Consider the following 20,379-nt stretch of genomic DNA (forward strand, 5'->3'; position numbering starts at 1 on the left):
CCAGATCACTGGACCACGCCAGACCACATAGTGATTGAACTTTGATTCAAATAACCTCTCCCGTCACATCCAATTCTGCACATAAAGACAGACATACCCTACTTCCACAGATTAGTGATGCTTAACTGCAAGGACCAACTTGGTAAGGTCCTCTATGATAAAGCCATGTTACTTAGGACCTCTAACCATCATTTTAGTTTAATAGCTTGAGCAGGAAGTTTCTTTGACTTAACTAACCTCCCTGAACTTCAGACGATCTGGGTAGTCTAGCTTGCTATAAGCAGCATCTTCAGCATACTACATGCAGGCACACAACCTATATGATAAGGTGGCGGGGGGGCTCTGTAGTCAATGGCCATTTAAAAGGGTTGTTCAGCTATGCAATTTCTTCCTCTGTTTACAAAGAGGAAATAGCCAGGCTTTCGCCATTCTTGGTAAACCTTACCTACTAAATGACTTCACTCTTATCGGCTTGTTTCTTTGCACCAAAAAAAAAGGGAAATAGTCCTTCCTCAGTGTGAGGGTCATCTGGTCAAAAATGTTCAATAAAGGTGACTTTTGTTTCTCTATCTGAAGATCTACCACAGTGCTCCCCTGTACCAGCAGGTTACTCTACAGCAACCTCCATTTCCTCTGCCTAGTCCACCCAGAACAAGAGAAACCCAAACAGAGACCTCCTATTTACCCCTATAACACTGCTGCTTTCATGATTAAGGTTCAGGCTCAGCTGAGGCCACCTTGTCGGGGGAATAGTAGGTTAACAGTCACACACCACAATGTAAATGAAACCATGCTCCTTATCATTAAAATATATATTTCCAAGAACACTTGAATACAGACATTTTATTAACAGTGTATGCATGCATGTATGCATATATCAGCCCTCAAAAAAGGCACTTCTGTCACCCCGGAACTGTCTATATACCACAACTAGGAATCGAAAACCCAGCCACGATGATACTTAAACCATAAGTTACTTAAATCATGAGTCAAAAAATAGTACAAGTTCTGACTTCAGCACAACCGGCATACTGTGCAAGCACCGTAGGCCTAAAGCTTGTTTCTGCTTGAAACGGTTCAGCTCAGTAATGTGAAAAGGGAACCACAAACAGCTGGCTTACAGCAGCCAAGCACAGAACACGGCCTCAACCTTTAAGAGTTTCTATCAAACTCCTTAAACCTGCAAATTCCATACTGACAGCTAGTGATCCAGTGTAGATCACACACGCCAACTTCAGAAATAACACAATTTTAAAAAGGCATAATACAGGAAGACGCATGCAGACCTGCCAGACTTTTTAGCTCTGTGGTGCCAAGGTGTCAGTGTGGTAGCAACGATGCATAAAACAACTTTGGTCTTGAATAAACCGCGACATCCATGTTGAATGTGAAGGAACTGATGTGTGCATTTAAATACTAATTGACAGCACTCAAGTGTATGACAGGGTAATTGAGGGCCACTCCAGGTGTTCATTTAAAGCCAGGATATCCCTGCTGGTGTCTATTTGCACCATATGGTCCCTTGGCAGGAGTGAGACCAGTCTACAGAATAGGCAAAGCAGCCATTGACTGGTGGTCCATTGTGAAATGAGGTGTCCTGCTCAGTCACTGCAAAGTGGGTCCTGAGTGCATGAGGGTTTACGGCTAATGATGTCAGAAAGCTAAATGCCCCAGTTGACCTCAGCCCCATGGCACACTGAACCATGTCTCACGCAGTGCCATGTGGTGTGCTCGCATACTTGGGGGGGGGAGCCACCACAGTCTGCACACATAAGCAATACATATGAAAGATAAAAATTAGAATGTACGCAAATGACAAAATCCCTCCTGTCGAAACACAAGCCTTCCCGATAATAATGGATGTACTCAATCCATGCACAAATGGTGACCATGCACAAGCTTACATGAATTAACCTCTACTTTTTATCTGCAGTCATTCATCCGATGATAACAAGCAGAACATTTTAGGCCTAATGCACATCATTCACTGACGGATGAGTGGATTGAAACGACGCATGGATAATATACAGTTCATTCCTGGGGTGACATGACCTCTGTCAGCAAAACAGAGCAGCCCCAGCCAGACACCCCCCTGGTCTGATCATTACAGGCCCTGTCAGTCTCTGTCCTACCCAGTGAACCCTGGGCCTTCCTCAGAATTAAACAAACATCCTGCTGCTCCAGTTTGTTCTCCACACAGTGTCTTTCTGACCGGAATGCACAATGAACACACTCTCCCTCCCTTTCGGGGGAGCAAGGCATGATGGGAGATTCTATGCATTGCTGCATTAGGGGTCAATGCAGGGTCACGGATGCAGATATTGAGAGAAGGCAGACATTCTATGAGACACCACTGACTGAGACTGCAGGAGATGATCGGACATGGACACACGGAAAGATCGAGTTATCATGTCAGCTCAGTACGGATGTGCTTGACAGCCTGGCTCTGTGTGGCCAAATGTAACAGTGGCCTGCTTTAGCGTAACCAATGAGTCAGCCATGCCAATAGTGGAGACTTGGCTAAGAACAGAACACCCTGCCAAGTCGACACAGGCCCTGTTTACAAACAACAAGACAATGCTAAGCAAAATCAGTGAAATACTAGTAGAGAAAGGTATAAAAACGAAGAAATGCATTCATTAGGGAAGGTGAAACCAAACAGCACAGTGAATTAAGCCTTATGTACATATTTTAAGGTAAGCTGCTGTCAGGTAAGTTGTGTTGTTGAAAATATACAGCAATATACAGTACACATTCCATACACTAGAATGCCCAATTTAATGCCATGAATAACACATATCACACAAGACAGACAAAGGCTTATTTAATTCTAACCGTAAGAAACCTAGTTGGTATAGCCTTTATCATGCAATTATTCTATTATTATTATTATTCTATTTACAGAATTACAAAAAAATCAACACTGAAGGGGTTACATATGTTCGCTGATCTGAAGAAAATAGAAAACAACTGATGGTCGTGTTATATAGCCTAGAAGTAATTTTACTATAGCCCAATCCTGACTGACGTAAGGGGAAGGGATGGGATTAGTAGTATGAAACAGCAGCTAACAGCCATATAAGAATTTAGACCATTCCTCCTTTCTTAGAAAGCACAGAAGATAAGAGGCTTCCTCTCAACCACACAGACAAAAGCAGAGTTCTGGGGAACAGGGACTGCTGCCTTTTATTAAAAAAAGGGCACATTGTAAAGCCCTGACACAAGGCTAGGAAGCAGTTACTGAAAAAGGGGGAGAAAAGAGGAGCATGAGAGCTCGTATTTGCTGGAATAGGCAAGAATGTATTTTATTGCGCATTCAACTAATGCAAAATGTAATACAATTAAAAAGGTCATGATCATGCATCACAATTCACATTTTGACAGGTAACTCCCCAGAATTTTGGGCGTTAATATTTGTATATTATAAGTCAATGAAAATGACAACATGCAATGCCAGAGAATTAAAATTGTGGTTCACAAAGAAGGCATAAAATGTATCCTACTTCTTGGTTCACCAGAAACTGTACCATGCAGATTCAAGTCTACCAGCCAGTAAAAGTTACCATAAAGCAAAGGAGTATGCTGGGAAGTGTTCCCTAAAGAATACAGGTTCAGTTAATGTGTTATATAGCCCCATTTCAAAAACATCTTGTGACCCAAGACTAAGCTTATATATCACAGATGAGATTTTCAGCTGCCCTTATAAGGACAGGAGGTTACCATGGTAATCGTGGTAAACAGCACTTGAGACTATGGGAGAATTTTTGTCCACTGCCACTCACTAATCAGAACCAGAGTTTTGTGTAGTAATTGAACTTCTTCCATCTGCATTTGCAGGTATACATTTTATGACCGGTTGACAGGTTTTGATGAAATTGGTAATTTTGAACTTGAGACATTTTGACAGCCTAAGTACTCAACCAAAAGCTAGAGGTCTAGGACCCTCACTAACCAACAAAAAATGCTGTCACAACATGAATAAAAAGGTAACTTTTTAAATGTGTTCAATAGCCACTTTGAGGTAGAAATCCATGATCACAAATTCATGGTTTATCTGTAAAGACTGTGTTCGCCATCTGTTTGCCAGTTTACCCATGAAGGGCCCCTACTTACAACCCGATTAACCACATTACCCATCAACACAAATGACCACTGTGGTGGCCACCCTTTCCCACAGTATCGGCCATCCATGTTATCCCAAGGCTTTTCTTTCTGTACTGTCAACTCCATGCTCTCCACGCACTGGCATACTTCGCCTTTTGTCACTTAGAATGCAGAGACACCACCTAAATCCCTTCCTGTAACCAAGGACACACAAACCATTGTGATCAAATTCCTGCCATATTCCTCCAATTTTCTCAAAAAAAGAGATAAGCTGCTGTTTTTACACCCCTTGTCAACCATGTGGTTTGTATTCTGCTCATTGTAAAATGCCACGAGGGGACAATGTCAACACAGTTCAGTGGAATGTTGTATTGTTTTACAAACTTCAGACTGGGAGGACGAGGGCTTTACATAAGCAGGACTATGAGCACAATGGCCAAGAAGACAATCCTGCAACATATAGAGACTAAATGCAAGAAGATAATCAGTTCCAGTAGACTACGTTTTCCCTAACTAAAGGCACACGAAATGTCAAAGGACAATGAGTATTGTAGTATTCCTGAGATAAAACATAATAATCAAATGGAGAAAATTACCAGGATTTACCCTGAACTATAAGAATAAAATGTGTGAAATGTCTCAAAGGGGTGCCATCATCTAAGCATGGACTTATCCTACTTAATGCCAACACTTGAGAAAACCCAGTCCCCCAATCCTACATAGCTACTTAAATCAGGACAGGGTTTAGGCAGATCAGCTACACTAAGTGGTACTAATCGCATATCACATTCAAGGCGGGGTTCTGGATTTATTATTTTTTTATCCATCAAAGCAATGAAAACTGCTAAGTAAGAGAGACAAACAGCAGATATGCAAGCAATAGTTGTGATGAAATATTTTGACAAGACACACAAAGCATCTTCGTCTCGCCCTCAAGTAGGCTTATGCGATCTTATGAGTGTCCCAAACCATCACAACCTGGTTCGGGCAAAGGGTCAGTCAGGTCCTCCTCCCACGCGGAGCCATCCCCCAGCCAGCCATGGCCCATTGCACGAAATGCTGTGAGCCGTGGGTGGGAGGAAAATCAGATTAAGAAATCATGTCGGTTTGTTACTGCTGGAGCATCAGAGTTTAGCAGGGCAAATTCTCTAAGCAGGTTTTGGCAGCACACACAGATTAGTGCAAAAGAAATGTTGGCCAAAGGACCATTACACTTGGTTTCTCACAAAGGAAATGTCGGAAACAGTCTTGGTGTATCCGCAGTTAATAACTAGAATTAATATTTAATCATAACATTAATTTGCAAGGGGTGGCTGTTATAAAATGTATTGTGATCATATGAATTATTAATGGTGCTAGGTGTCAAATTCCCATTGTTTAAATCATGAGTCACTCTGCAAACAACAACAAAAAGCAAAAGGTCTGTAAACAGAGCAGGTACACATAATTGAGAGAGAATTTCTTGATCTCTCAACAGGGCTGAATGACATTGGCTCAATAAACCACAAAGAGTAATATGTAGACCTGTATGCATAGCCATTGCCTGATGGGTACACCAAATCCTCATCAATAACATTTTCACTTTATTATTATTATTATACATTTCACTCTAGAGGAGGAGTCTCAAGAGAAAATGAGGACCCTCAGTGAAGTGGACTCAGATAGCACCTTGCACAGACAAGACTTAAGAATGTGAGACTAAGGCAATATCTGAGTTACCATCAGAAATAAACACTACCTGAAATGTGTTTGTTCTAGCTGTGCTCCTGGGAATTTCCCATGGGGTGGACCTGAGGACTCAACATCACTGACCCCCACTTCCTGCTGCATTCTCCATAGTGTAACACTTCCTGACATCTCATGCTAAGTTTCATTCTGCATACTGACCCACTTCCTCTGTCAGCCAAGCCATGGAAGGCAGGGTAGTGACAGCAAAGAAACAGTGGTGAGGCCTGACCTCTGCCAGACACCCTGTCAGAAGTTGATGTGTCCTGACATCCAGATCAAACCTGAATGCCTCTGATTTGATTCGAAGTGTTTTAGGAAAGGCTAATAAAGTAACAGGGTGTTAGAATGTCGCCAACAATCAAAATGATACTTTTTACTGCCTAATATGTGCAGAAGTTGAGCAAAGCAATGACTGTTCAATACATCTAACCAAGTTAAAGTCACAGATAAGTAGGCTGGCATTTATACAGGGCCATTCATGGTGACACATCACCTCGCCCGAAGCGGTTGGAAAGCAAGCAATAGAGGAATGTTTATGGGCAATGTAAGATACAAAAAGACGGATCCATGAGGTCTTTACCGTGTCACTCAAAGATCTGTATCAACTTAATTTGAACTCAACTACACTTTTGAAACAACTGTGTTAATAGCGTAGCTATTCATTGACCACAACTTTCTTACTGGGTAGAGCTGTAAATAAACCAATGTCTAGATTAGTCATCCTCTCTTAGTCCTGACAAGACCAAAGAAATTATACCAGACATAACATGTCATTACAAAAACAAAGTCAATATAAAAAGTATATGCCGATTCCTCGCGCTCGACTCTAAAACGTAGTGTTGCGATCATTGCAGACAGGCATTTTCTTAGGAACTTCATCCGAACAACGTAGATATGTTTTGGAATTTGAGTGATTCCTGCATTAGTTACGAATGACAATTAGGTTATACGAACAAAGTAATCAGTTAATAGCAAGCAAGAATTAAATGTGATTAAAATATTTTGAAAACTTAAACTCGGTTGAAGATCAGCGATGAGAGAGCTCAACTGAAAGTAATACCTAGTTACTGCACCAACTAACATTCTCTCCATTCGTCCAGTTTAGGGCTAAATTACATATCTCATATTTTTTGAAACTGCTGGTTTGTTCGGTTTATCACGTTTTGCTAACAGCACCCCACCCCAACTGGCTACCGGACTGGCCATCATCCTTATCATCATCAGATATTGGGGTGGTTAGCCGGACAGCTAACCTTCGCTAGATAATCATATCATTAGAGCAAAACAAGTAGCTAATAAGAAAACGATTATCTGCCTGATGTAGCTAGCTAGTTACGTCTGAAGTAAACCCCATTTGTGTTGAGAACTTCCCAGTTAAACTAGCCATAGTTGTACCTAGCTAGCTAGCTTTATTCACTGAATCCAATTCCAAGCAAGTGTCTCGCTAGCACTGACGGCACTTGCTTAGAATAAAAAATAACGATAACGGTTTGCAAAATACTAATGAAGATTAAGTAAGAGCACTTACTTTCCAGATGAAAGTAAAGATATCCCTGACTGACGACTTATCTAAAACAGAAATGTCGACGTTTATCCAATTGAATCCACCCTGCTGGAGCCGCTGACAACTCGCTTGTGCACTCTTTCACACTCCAGACAAGATTGGACAAGCAGCACTAATGATGACGTAACTTTCGGTTATAGCAAACCATCAAAATAAAAGCCTTGATTTCAAAATGTTGCAAATGTTGATAACAGATTAAAGACACACCTAAATGTAATCAGTTGAAATGTATATGATGCCTATAAACAAATGCAACTTCATTTACGGAGTAATAAGAATGTACAAACATCAGTCAGACCATTATTGAAAAAGTATTGTTCAGACTAACAATAACAACACTGACCTTATAGTGGAAAAATATATAATTTCTAGAAGTGTAGTTAGTAGTTCTCAGTAGGGTCTGTTGAAATTAGTTTCATGGTATGGTGTAGCTAAAACACAGTGTTGCTGGGCTTCACCCATTTTATTTGCGACAATGACAATCACTGTACTGTATATAAAATACTTGCAGTGAAATTAATATTTGTGCCGATGTTAACGTAAAACTGTAGAGTGTAGAAGTCTGAAATAACTAAAGATTAAGCCTATTAATAATCCTCAATATATCAATTACTTAATATGAACCATTCAGTTTAAAAATAAATTGGTTGGGTGCTATCCATGGTCCTGAAGTCAATGCCCATATACGGTCAAAACAAATCACAGATCAAATGTATTTACGAATTAAATGTAATAAATATCAACCAGGCTATTGTATTACATTACCATTACACTTTCAGAAAATGTAATGGAGATAGTTACTGACAAATCACATATGTGTTGCTCAACAAATAAATTAATTCAATTAGGGAGGGTCACCTGTATAAAAAATCTATTTCTATGACAGTTGCATTTTTCAATTCAGTTTCGATATAATATTGTTTTTTAGAATATAACTTAAGATAACATTTTGTTACACCAGCTCTGATGCTCATCTGATATGGCTGCGCTTGGAAATTATCACTGACTACGAAGTCAACCTCAGCTTCAAGCCTACCAGCAGCACGAACCTACCAGATGAGCTAAAAATCTTCTAAGCTCACTTTGAGCCAAGTAACACCAAATCAGGCTTGAGAACATTTGCCATTTCTCACAACTATGCCTCTGATGTGAGTAAAGCTTTTAAACTTTTCAAGGCAAATATGTGCCTTTAAAAAGACACAAGAATAGGGCACATATTCAGAGGATGTGTAGAGCAGACAGGTGTCTTCATGGACCATTCCCTGACCCAGCCCTAGTATCAACTGTGTCCAAGCAGACCACCATAGTTCCTGTGCCCAGGAACACAAAAGAAAACATGCACAAATAATTATCTTTCAGTTGCACTCACATCTCTAGTCATGAAATGCTTTGAAAGGCTGATCATAGCTCACATCAACACAATCATCCCGGACACTCTTTGCCCTCCATCTCCATTGCCCTCCATACTGCTCCTTTCAACAATGACACAAGGAATGTCTGTGTGAGAATGCTTTTCCTTGACTACAGCTCAACTTTCCAGAAGATGCCCCCAAGCTCACTACTAAACTCAGGGAACAAGTCCCTCTGTAACTGCATCCTGGACTGAAAACCTGTTGGTGATGAGGGTAAGCAGCAACATATCCACCACACACACCAACAACACGGGGACCCTCAGGGATGCGTACTTAGTCCTGTAGCTTACTCTATTGTCACTCATGTTCACACTGCATGGCCCCCCTAACTCGAACACCATCAAGTTTGCTGCCAAAGCATTCTTGGGTTGGTTGATCACAGATGACGATGAAACAGTCTCTAGGAAGGAGGTCAGGGACCTGGCAGTTGTTCCAGGACAATAGTATCCCCCTCAGTGTCAGATTGAGGAGTTGTTCGAGGACTGCAAGGGAAGGTGGAGAGCCAGTGGCAACAACATTTATTTCAACAACCCAACATTTGTGTAAAGTTAATTTTAAAAGTGAAGGTATAAACAAAAATATTTTTTAATCAATTTACTTGTTAGTTTTTTTCCAAGGTAGTTGCAGTTTTACGAAATCACCAGAAAAAAATATATTTCCAAGCTTTCGATATTTTTGGAAAGAGGACTCTTATTTTGAGTAGGGAAATTCAGCAGTATCCTGCTGCAAGGAGAACAGTACAGCATAGTGTCCTGCTGTTTGGAGAACCGCTGAACAGGGCATAGATGCAACACCCTCTTCTTACTATCGGTACTCCCCCACCCATGTTTTCGCTAGACCTAGCAAATCAGCTTTTTTTATATAAAGAAACTGCATATTGTGGTCAATGTGACCCCCTGGAAAATATTTCACTTGAGCAGCAATAACTACCAAAAATTCCCTTTCACTTTTCTTTTAATGACTGTGTAAAACATGAAGACATTGGATTGGTGTTGGTCAGTCCATTATGATAAAGGAAGGCCAATATATATTTTGACAGTACCTATACAGGTCATCCAGACATTAAGAACAAAACACTTTGACTCAGCTAGAATTACTATCTCTTTGTGATTTTTTTTTTAATATATATTTTTTTTAATATATCAATTAAAAATTAATTAACAAATGTACCTAAGGCCATTATTTGTGGTTGCCACAAGATGGCATCCTTTTACAAATCTGCATGTAGTGCAGAAAATGTTCAGAAAATATTACAAGCATCTGAAGGTAGAGCTTAGGAGATTAGGATGAATGATAAAATGTTTTGGACTAATATGATCAGAAAGGCCTTACAGATATCAACATAGAATAAACTACAGTCAGAAACACATCAATGCCCAGTTTTTATAAAGTTTTCCAACTGGATATTATGTATCAGATAGGATTAACTAATTACAAATAAAATTACTGGTCAAATCATTGATATATTAATTAATTTAAAATACAATTAACAGGCCCAATTTCAAGATGTTCAATTTGCATTTATGGCTTTACATCATTGCAACAAGTCTTGCCAAGTTCTTAGCATTCTACCCACTGGTACCTATGTATCAAGGAGAATGCTTCCTCTGGCCATGTTTCAACTGCAGTCCTCCAACCCACCCCAAGGAGCTGATAGAGCATGATGAGACAAGGGAATATTATCTGACATCCAACCCATCTATCTTGGAAGCAGCTATGACAACCACCAATTTATGGGACTATCAATATGTACTTTGAGGCAGTAACCTAGACTGCTATTGCATTCGAGAGTGCCTCTTAGATAATTTCAGATCCACTTCTTTATCTAATTCACTAATGTTTAGTTTTAATTGAAGTTGTTGTATTCCACACTCCCAACCTGCCATCCCCTAACTGGAGAAAATATGGGGTCCATAATTGGCCAAAGAGTTGACTCAACTACAACTCCTATTTCCTATAGTAATGCATCTCTCAATTCTACTGTGGTGTCTCACAAGGGTCTTGAACTTTACATCTGTTTCATATTTGCCAAAACTACCTTAAAATGTTTTCCTGTAATATATTTGTGATTCTTCAGGTCTCCCAACAGTACAGTTAGATGCCTAATATTATGACACAGTAGTGATATCTGGACCTTGATCATTTAAAAGTTTACTTAATAATAATAATTTTACATATTTAATGTTGCTCTTACCCTGTTTTTGTTGTGATATCCAATGATTAATCCATGATTTAGGCCAAGTCTCTGTGTCTTTTAAAGCACCTCCAGTGCGTACTGATTTTTACCACATTGCTCATTCATGAGCAATTGTTTAGATCAGAGTTCGAGACTTGACACATGTAAAAGACTAAATAACTCTTACATTCAATATTTCTCCTAAAAGGACTGGAGGGCTTTGTCAGTTATGTGTTTATGCTCGTTTAACGATTTAATAAAAGTGGAACATGAATTGTATCATTCAAATCTCGACTTCTGTCTTTGTAGGCACTGAGCCCACTGAGGGAATTACTAGAGCACATTTAGACCAGGAAATCACCCTTCTCCAGGCAATGCTTGCCAATTTGCATCACCCATGAAGCTTTAGACCTAGATCGCGTTGGTCAGGTTAGTGCTACTTCCACTACTAATTTCACATAATGCACAATTACATACTCAATACTTCTACCTTTTCTCACAGATGGTTTCCTCTCCAGTGCTTTCTCTGGGGATTTCTTGTGTGAGTCAAAAGCTGCCAACATTTGAGCCACCTTCACAGTTTGGACTTGCTCCAAAACCCCATTAGGTTTGGTTTCCAATGGCTTTGTCAAATCAGGATGCTTAAGCTTTTCTTGTTGTAGAATGTTTTCTTTAATGAGTTCAGAGACAGGCCTTGATTTTGGAGTATCCTGGTGTTTCTCAATATCTGAGGCAGTTTCATCCTTGTCCTGGGTAGACTTTTCATCAGAGTGGACTGCAGGGGTGCTCTGTGTGACTTGCTGTGACACATGCTCTGTTTCCATAGTCACATCTTGAGACAAACACTTCTCATCTTTGCTTTGATTATCCAGACTATATTGGCTTTCTTCTGATGGAGCTATGCTAGTTCCTACCAAGGACAGGGCAGCCACCATAACTGCAACAGGGATCCCTGTTAATTGAGGAAGGCCAGTCATGGTCTTAGCCTTCTCAACTGACTGAGCATGCAATACCTCTGATGTGCATTTGTTGGGTGTTGCCTTCCCCTCATTGGTCATTTCTGGTTGTGGTGTAGGAATGTCAGTGACAGTGAAAGTACTGCGTAATCCCTGAAGCTTTGTTTCAGTTTTAACTTGTTCATGGTCATAAGAACTGTCTATTGACGTAGAGACCACCTTTTTAACATTGGAAAGTTCTGGTGACGCCTCATTTCTGTCTCTTTTTAATAGCTTCTCCAAAATAGAGCTTGGCTCCACTGTTGGAACCAGGGGAAAGTTTTCTTCTTCCCCTTGAGTGGGAGGGTCAGTTGAAGGCCATCCAGCCTCTACCAGCTCACTTTGTTTCTGATGATCTTCCTGGTCAGGCTTGATATCACTTGTTGCTGACTCTGACTCTTTATTCTCTTTATAAATGTCACTCTTCTTTTCATCACTATGTGCCTTTACCAGTCTCTTTATTGGAAGGTCATGGATCAAGTTCCCACCCACACCTAAAAGAGACTTTTCCCAATCGTGTTTTTTCAATGGTGACTGGTGTTTAGCCTTATATGGATGGTTTAGCGCCTTCAAACCACCTACGGCTCCATCAATAAACTTGGTGTCCCCATCCTCAACAACCTTTGATGTCCCATTTTTCCTCAGAATTTCCTGATCTTCCTTAAGAGCTCGCTTCTTCCTTCCTCCCATTAGGGTGACATCATCCGCCATTTCCGTATCAGTCCCACCCTTGCTGACTTTCACAAAATCATCTTTCTTGTACTCCGTAGTGCTCTCACCTAGTGAAACAGTGGCATCAGTATTCTCCACAGCTGGATAATATGTAATATCAGTTACTCCCTTTAAAGCAAAGCAGATGTTTTCGTCCAGTTTTGTCTGGTGTGGAGCAGTTCTCTTGTCTTGATGGTCCATTTTTGCAGTTTCACCCTCCTTCTGGTCCGCTCTCGCGTTTTGAGTGATTTGCCTGGCCTCGGTCTGTATGGTACTCCCTGGGCTCCGGCTGTTGTCCAGATCAGTTTGTGAAGCACTATAACTTCCCAACTCTGCCCCCAGCTCTTCAACCCCCTCTCCTCCAGCCTCTCCAGCCTCTCCCTCTCTTACATTCCTCTCTGTGGAGGGACCTACCCCTCTCTGAGTGCTTAGGTTGTTCTCTGCCAAAGGTGTTTTTGGTTTGCCACATAGGCCTTCATCCAGATTCTCAGCAGCAGCTTTCCCTGGATTTTCCACAGCATTACCGGCCTCCTGCCAGGGGCTTCCTGCCCCAATGGTGTCTTCCATGTCCTTGATTGCATCCACATCAGGGCTGGGCCCTGGCTCTGTAAGGCCTCCACTGCTGGCTTGTTCCTCCCCCTCCACCTTGTCTTGATTCTGACCCATGCTAGTCTGTGGAGAAAGACAAGCCGTTATCTTCAGGCATGCCAGTCCAACAGTATTTAACTGTAGACACTACGCCCTGCTTCCCTAGATCCAATACATCCATCTCTTTATTTCACAGCAGAATGTATGACTATCTACAGTCCCCACTAAGAGCAAGAGGTGGAAACATGATGGGAAGAGAGAGAAACATTCCCAGTTTAAAAAGATATCAGGCACAAAGTGAAATAGCTCATGTCTAAGGTGTACAGTAGACTCTGTGTACACATTTTATACCAGTAGGCCATTATGGCAGAGAGAGGAGAGACGATAGTCACAGTAATAGGAGAGCCATTTACATGGTCTGCTCTGGTTAAGTGTCTTATGACTACAACTACTCTAGAGGCCATTGATAGTTCATTACACTGCAATGCAAACCCATATGGGGTTAACTTGAAAAAAGATATTGGAGTCACAAGATTTCACCAAAATTCACCAAATAATCCTTGTGGGGACAGATGAACATGTCATCATCACAGGACCTCAGCCAGGACTGACAAATTCTGATATTCTGATGTACTTTTTACATTTAAAAAAATGACTGACATACATTAGTGATAACTATAGTATACTTGGAAATAAAAATATTCTCGCACACTGATAATGCTTAGAAGTATTGCTTTTAATAAATTGCAACACTTCTTTTTGCATTATTAGTGTGCAAAAATATTTTGATTTCTTTTGATATATATTTCTCGCACCTGGTCATATCATTTCAGATGTGTGATCTGTTGCTTATTTTTAACTATAGTATACTTAACAATTATTATATATCAATCAAACAAATGTATTTATAAAGCTCTTTTTACAACAGCAGTTGTCACCAAGTGCTTTTACAAAAACACCTGGCCTTAAACCCCAAGGAGCAAACAACAATAGTGTTGAATTTCAGTGGCTAGGAAAAACTCCCAAAGAAGGCCGAAATTTAGGAAGAAATTTAGAGAGGACCCAGGCTCAGAGGGGTGACCAGTCCTCTTCTGGCTGTGCCGGTTGAAATATTAAGAGTCCAATTGGAATAATTAATATATGCATGTAGGCTAAATCCAGAGTCGATTTAAATTCAGACAAGGTCAGAAGCCTGACCAGATGGACAAGGACAGGGACAACACAGGGGAGGGAGGAGGTGTCAGCACAGTGGCAGCTGAAATTGTCAGGTATCTTCTTGATCTGCAACACAACCAGGAGGACTTTGGACAGGGACAGCAACAGGCCCCATATATATACACTCACCTAAAGGATTATTAGGAACACCTGTTCAATTTCTCATTAATGCAATTATCTAATCAACCAATCACATGGCAGTTGCTTCAATGCATTTAGGGGTGTGGTCCTGGTCAAGACAATCTCCTGAACTCCAAACTGAATGTCAGAATGGGAAAGAAAGGTGATTTAAGCAATTTTGAGCGTGGCATGGTTGTTGGTGCCAGACGGGCCGGTCTGAGTATTTCACAATCTGCTCAGTTACTGGGATTTTCACACACAACCATTTCTAGGGTTTACAAAGAATGGTGTGAAAAGGGAAAAACATCCAGTATGCGGCAGTCCTGTGGGCGAAAATGCCTTGTTGATGCTAGAGGTCAGAGGAGAATGGGCCGACTGATTCAAGCTGATAGAAGAGCAACTTCGACTGAAATAACCACTCGTTACATCCAAGGTATGCAGCAAAAGCCACAACACGCACAACCTTGAGGCGGATGGGCTACAACAGCAGAAGACCCCACCGGGTACCACTCATATCCACTACAAATAGGAAAAAGAGGCTACAATTTGCACAAGCTCACCAAAATTGGACAGTTGAAGACTGGAAGAATGTTGCCTGGTCTGATGAGTCTCGATTTCTGTTGAGACATTCAGAGTCAGAATTTGGCGTAAACAGAATGAGAACATGGATCCATCATACCTTGTTACCACTGTGCAGGCTGGTGGTGGTAGTGTAATGGTGTGGGGGATGTTTTCTTGGCACACTTTAGGCCCCTTAGTGCCAATTGGGCATGGTTTAAATGCCACGGTCTACCTGAGCATTGTTTCTGACTATGTCCATCCCTTTATGACCAACATGTACCCATCCTCTGATGGCTACTTCCAGCAGGATAATGCACCATGTCACAAAGCTTGAATCATTTCAAATTGGTTTCTTGAACATGACAATGAGTTCACTGTACTGAAATGGCCCCCACAGTCACCAGATCTCAACCCAATAGAGCATCTTTGGGATGTGGTGGAACGGGAGCTTCGTGCCCTGGATGTGCATCCCACAAATCAACATCAACTGCAAGATGCTATCCTATCAATATGGGCCAACATTTCTAAAGAATGCTTTCAGCACCTTGTTGAATCAATGCCACGTAGAATTAAGGCAGTTCTGAAGGTGAAAGGGGTTCAAACACAGTATTAGTATGGTGTTCCTAATAATCCTTTAGGTGAGTGTATATACACAGTAAGTATTCAGAAAGTATTCAGATCCCTAAACTTTCTCCACATTTAGTTTTTACAAATGGATTACATGCATTTCTTTTGCCAACTATCCACACACAATACCTCATAATGTCTAAGCACAAACCTTTTTAAAAACTAAAAAAGAAAATCTCCTGTTTATAAGTATGCAGACACTTTATTCAGTAGTTTGTTGATCACAGCTTCAAGTCTTCTTGGGTATGCCTCAATCAGCTTTGCACACATGGATTTCGGCAGTATATAAAATTGTTCCTTGCATTCCCTCTATTAGATTGGATTGGGAGTGTCAGTGAACTGTGATCTTCAGGTCTCCCCCACAGTTCAATGGGGTTCAAGTCCAGGCCTCGGCTGTGTCACAGACTTGTCTTGAAGCCGTTCCAGCGTTGTCTTGGCTGTGAGCTTCTGGTCATTGGCATACTGAAAGATGAATCTCTGCCCCAGTCTGAGGTCCTGTGCACTCCGGTTCAGGTTATCATGAAGGACGTATCTATTGAACTCGGTTCATTCTTCCCTCAGTCCTGAGCAATCTCCTAGTTCCTGTTGCTGAGAAGCATCCCAATAGTGTAATGCTCCCACCACCATGCTTCACTGTAGGGATGGTATTAGCCAGGTGATAAGTGGTAAATTGTTTTTGCCAGGCGTAGTACTTTGTCATTATATAATATTGCTTTTAGATTGATGGCAATTGTGAATTAACACAACAAAAAGGGAAGAATGTGAAAGGGTCTGATGTAAAAATGAAGGTAGGACATTGGTAAATGAACTTACAGCAGCCTAACAAAGCAAAGTTTCCCAAAAAACAGGCACAGAGTTTTCTGTCAGGCCTCAGGGCCATAACATAAAAATGCAATGTAGCCCAGTCAATATTAAGCATGGTTTTATCAATCGGTCTACGTTTCTGGGGGCTTTACACATGACCACGTCCAAGAGTTACCATTGCATCCCGGAGACAATCTCGGAGTCCATAAGCACAACACCAGTCAGTGTGGGTGCTACTGGCATCGCCACACTAGACTGTTATCTGGTCCTCCGTATTACAGAGCTTGTTTTCTCACACTGAACTGCAGTGGAGTCAGCAAAGAGAATGATGAAGCACAATGGACAGTGCCCTGGATCCAGCCTGTTTCCTGTCAATGCCCCTTCTCTTCTCTTGTTCCCTATTATAGGGTAGGCTGCTGCTTCTATATCATATGACTGTTAGAAATTCACCAGACAGACAGACAGACACAGACATGATTAGGTAAGAACACGTTATCTAAGTTAGTCACAGTGTAGAAATACAAGCATGATAAAGACAAGATGAAATCTGTGTGCATGCATTCATGCAGTGTGAAATATAAATTATAAATAACAGAATATTATCAAAATTACAAAGAAAGCATCACGTTAAATTACATAGTACAGTATACATAATATAGTGTATCGAGTATATCACTCAACCCTGAAGTATTGTATCTGAAATTAAGTAAAACATTTTAGCCTACCATTACTTTTCCTCCAAAGAGAAACAGCTGAGATCCGAATGTAACTGTTTTTACAGCATTGGTAAAACACCCTCACTATGCAGTTACAGCAATGAAATCTCCCGCAGACGTTCCACAAGCAAATCCTGTATGAGAAACTTTCTTTGCCATCACCCAGCAGTCATGTGAATTCTAACTACTACAAAGGCTCACCCTAAAATCACCCTCTGCTCAGTCTCCTGAGTCCTGCATGCCCCATCAGCATCATGCTCACCGTTCGGAGGATCTACTGCCTCGAGGCAGCCCAACCCTGGCTACAACAACTCCTTTGTCCCGCACCCAGCTGTAACGCCCAAGGTGATCACTTGATTGCCTTGTGGTCTCCTGCTCCAATACACTCAGAGTGAAAGAAACTTGAATCGACAAGAAGCTAGGAAACATAGGCAAAACAGTTTTAGACTTAAAGTAGCATCCTGAATAAAGGAAGCTTAGGCTTCCCGTTCCCGGCACTCTGGTAAGCTGATTGGAGAGTAGGCCAGGTTCAGGCCTGAGATGGATATAGTTGTAATCTGTGCCGTGTGTAAGAACGAGACGGACACTCACCGATTAGCTGTCTCCCAACCGATTGCTGTCTAAGAAATGACAGACTGCTCTTTGTTGGTTGGTTGGTTATGTTGAGTCCTCCCTCAAGTGCAATAGCAACGAGAGGCTTATACTCGAGCCTTGTGATGTCACACAGTGACATCTCAGTTTCTCATCTAGATTTACTGATTAAGGTCAACATTCCTGTTTCTATTAATCGTGGCGGGACACCACAGTATTACCTGTGAATTCTATAAATCCACCATTAAAATGCTAACTCCTCTTTAACTCATTAAAGGCATGTTTACGTTGTTCCAGCGTACCAACACTCCAAATTCTTTACAGCTTGAGTTGTTCAATACTATACAAGGTCAGTTGTTGTGCATCCACAATGATTCAGGGATATAGTGGAACAAAGCAAAGACCTACAAAGCAAATTTGAAAGATTTACATTGGGAAGTCCTCTTCAGTTCTAGTGGTACTCACTAGGACACACACAGAGCTTTTTTTGATTGTGAACTCATGCAGAGTTTTTATTGGAGCAGAATTTCTATTCTCTTAGGAAACAGTACGAGAGCTCTTGCTGAGAAAACTGTGAGAAGGGATGCAGATCCGACACCATGAGCTTAAGAACTCCTTAACCTCTATTTAGTGGCTCTCAAAAGAATTCACCCCCTTGGAATTTTCCACATTTTATTGTGTTACAACATTCAATCAAAATGGATATTATCAGAAGTATTTTGCTACTGATCAACAAAAAAGTATGCAAATTGCTCTAAATAAATTAGAAATACAAAACAAAATACATTATTACATTATTCACACCCTTTGCTTTGCTTTGCTATTTGTCTTTAGATGTTATGACATTCAAACAGAGTCTACCAGCGTTCAATTAAGGTGTTTCACATAATTTCACACATCTCTGTGAGGTTTCACAGTTGGATGGTACAATTCCTAACAAAAACTACATCATGAAGATGAAGGAGCATTCAAAGCAAGTCCGGAATAAGGTTCCTCAAAAGTACCAATCAGCATTAGGAAATAAAACACACTGAAGGGATTAAATATCCCCCATATTAAAGAGAAGTCCATTGTTACAAAGTGGAGAGAATAGGGCACAGCTGTGAATCTGTCTAGAACAGGTTGTCCTGAAAAACAGAGTATGCGGGTGAGGGGCCTAGGGCAACTCTAAAGAGTCATGCATATATAGCTCTGAGTTTGTGCTCAGGCGCTAAAGCAAGTCCCAATTAGCGATCATCACATTCACACAGGCTGTTTTCAGTGGTGATACCTACTTAGATAAGAAGATAGGTTTTGCACACGTGCAAAAAATACAAACTCCCCCCTCTTGTTGCCTTCCTCTTTCAGTTTTACCAGCAGTTTCTTCTAAATGTTCTGATTGGCTTAGAGCTTGTGATTAGCGTCTAGGGTTTGAGCATGGCCGTAGGTGGTCGACACAACACATGAACACAGCATGAGGTGATTTAGCAATTGGACGCAAGACAAATGCCAAGTGTTGGCAAACCCTAACCCTATAATTGCTGATGTGTACCCCTAAAGAAGTGACCCTAAATACCCCTAAAGTACCCTAAAGAAGTAACAGTTCCACGGCTGAGCTGGGAGACACTGTACAAACTGAAACAATGGACCGGGTGCTTCCCAAAAGTGGCCTATATGGGAGAGTGTCAATAAGCTACTCACATCAAATCCCAGCTAGAGTATGCTAGAAGCCATATGATCGAGACACTGAGACCGTGTTGTAACACCAAACATCATACTAAAACACCATCCCTACAGTGATGTGATGGTGGCACCAGCATGCTATGGGTATGTTTCTCTGCATCAGGGCCAAGAATGCTGCATGGGCGAAAACTGATGCAGCAAAGTACAGAGAAATACTGGAAGAAAACTTGTTTAAATTTGTATTAGACCTGAGACTTGAGGAAAGATTTATCTTCCAGCAGGACAATTATCTCAAATATACAGCCAAAGTCACACTGGAGTGGCTTAAAAACAAAAACATCAATGTCCTGGATTGGTGCAGTCAAAGCCCAGACCATAATCCAATTGAGAATGTAAAAAGCGTTAAAAATGACTGTTCCCCAAAGGTCACTATCCAATTTGATGGAGCCTGCAGTTCAAACCTGTCACCCCATTGAAACATTTGGCGCATTATGAAATAAAAAATAAAACAAGGGAGCCCCCAAACTGTTGCAGCTGCAATCCTATATCAAGCAAGAATGGGAAAATATTTCTGTTTCAAAACTACAGCAATTGGTCTCCTCAGTTCCCAAACGCTTACAGATTATTGTTAAAAAAGGTGAAGATGCCCCTGTCCCAACTCTTTTGAAACATGTTGCTGCCATCAAATTCAAAATGGCCATGTATTTTTCCAAAAACAATAGAATTTCTCAGTTTCAACATTTGATATGTTGTCTTTGTACTATATGAAGAGGGAAAGCGTGAAATAATGTGCATTGCATGTTTG

General features: G+C 41.0%; 1 protein-coding gene across 3 annotated transcripts in view; it reads right to left on the reverse strand.

The window, feature by feature from the left end:
* The window catches only part of coro1ca (coronin, actin binding protein, 1Ca), a 44,012-nt gene extending 30,650 nt beyond the window's left edge, over nucleotides 1–13,362 (reverse strand). Inside the window, exon 1 of one of the 3 annotated variants that reach the window (XM_034296478.1) lies at nucleotides 11,475–13,362. In XM_034296478.1, coding sequence (XP_034152369.1) covers nucleotides 11,475–13,356 — 1,882 coding nt within the window. In that variant the 5' untranslated portion in view covers nucleotides 13,357–13,362. Of the gene's footprint in view, nucleotides 1–5,082; nucleotides 5,168–7,360; nucleotides 7,485–11,474 lie in introns of those variants that run through there. The other 2 variants (XM_010896383.3, XM_020052834.2) reach the window with 2 other exon arrangements.
* Between the last annotated feature and the right edge of the window lie 7,017 nt (nucleotides 13,363–20,379).

This window comes from Esox lucius, chromosome 13, assembly GCF_011004845.1.
Source record: "Esox lucius isolate fEsoLuc1 chromosome 13, fEsoLuc1.pri, whole genome shotgun sequence".
NCBI lineage: Eukaryota > Metazoa > Chordata > Actinopteri > Esociformes > Esocidae > Esox > Esox lucius.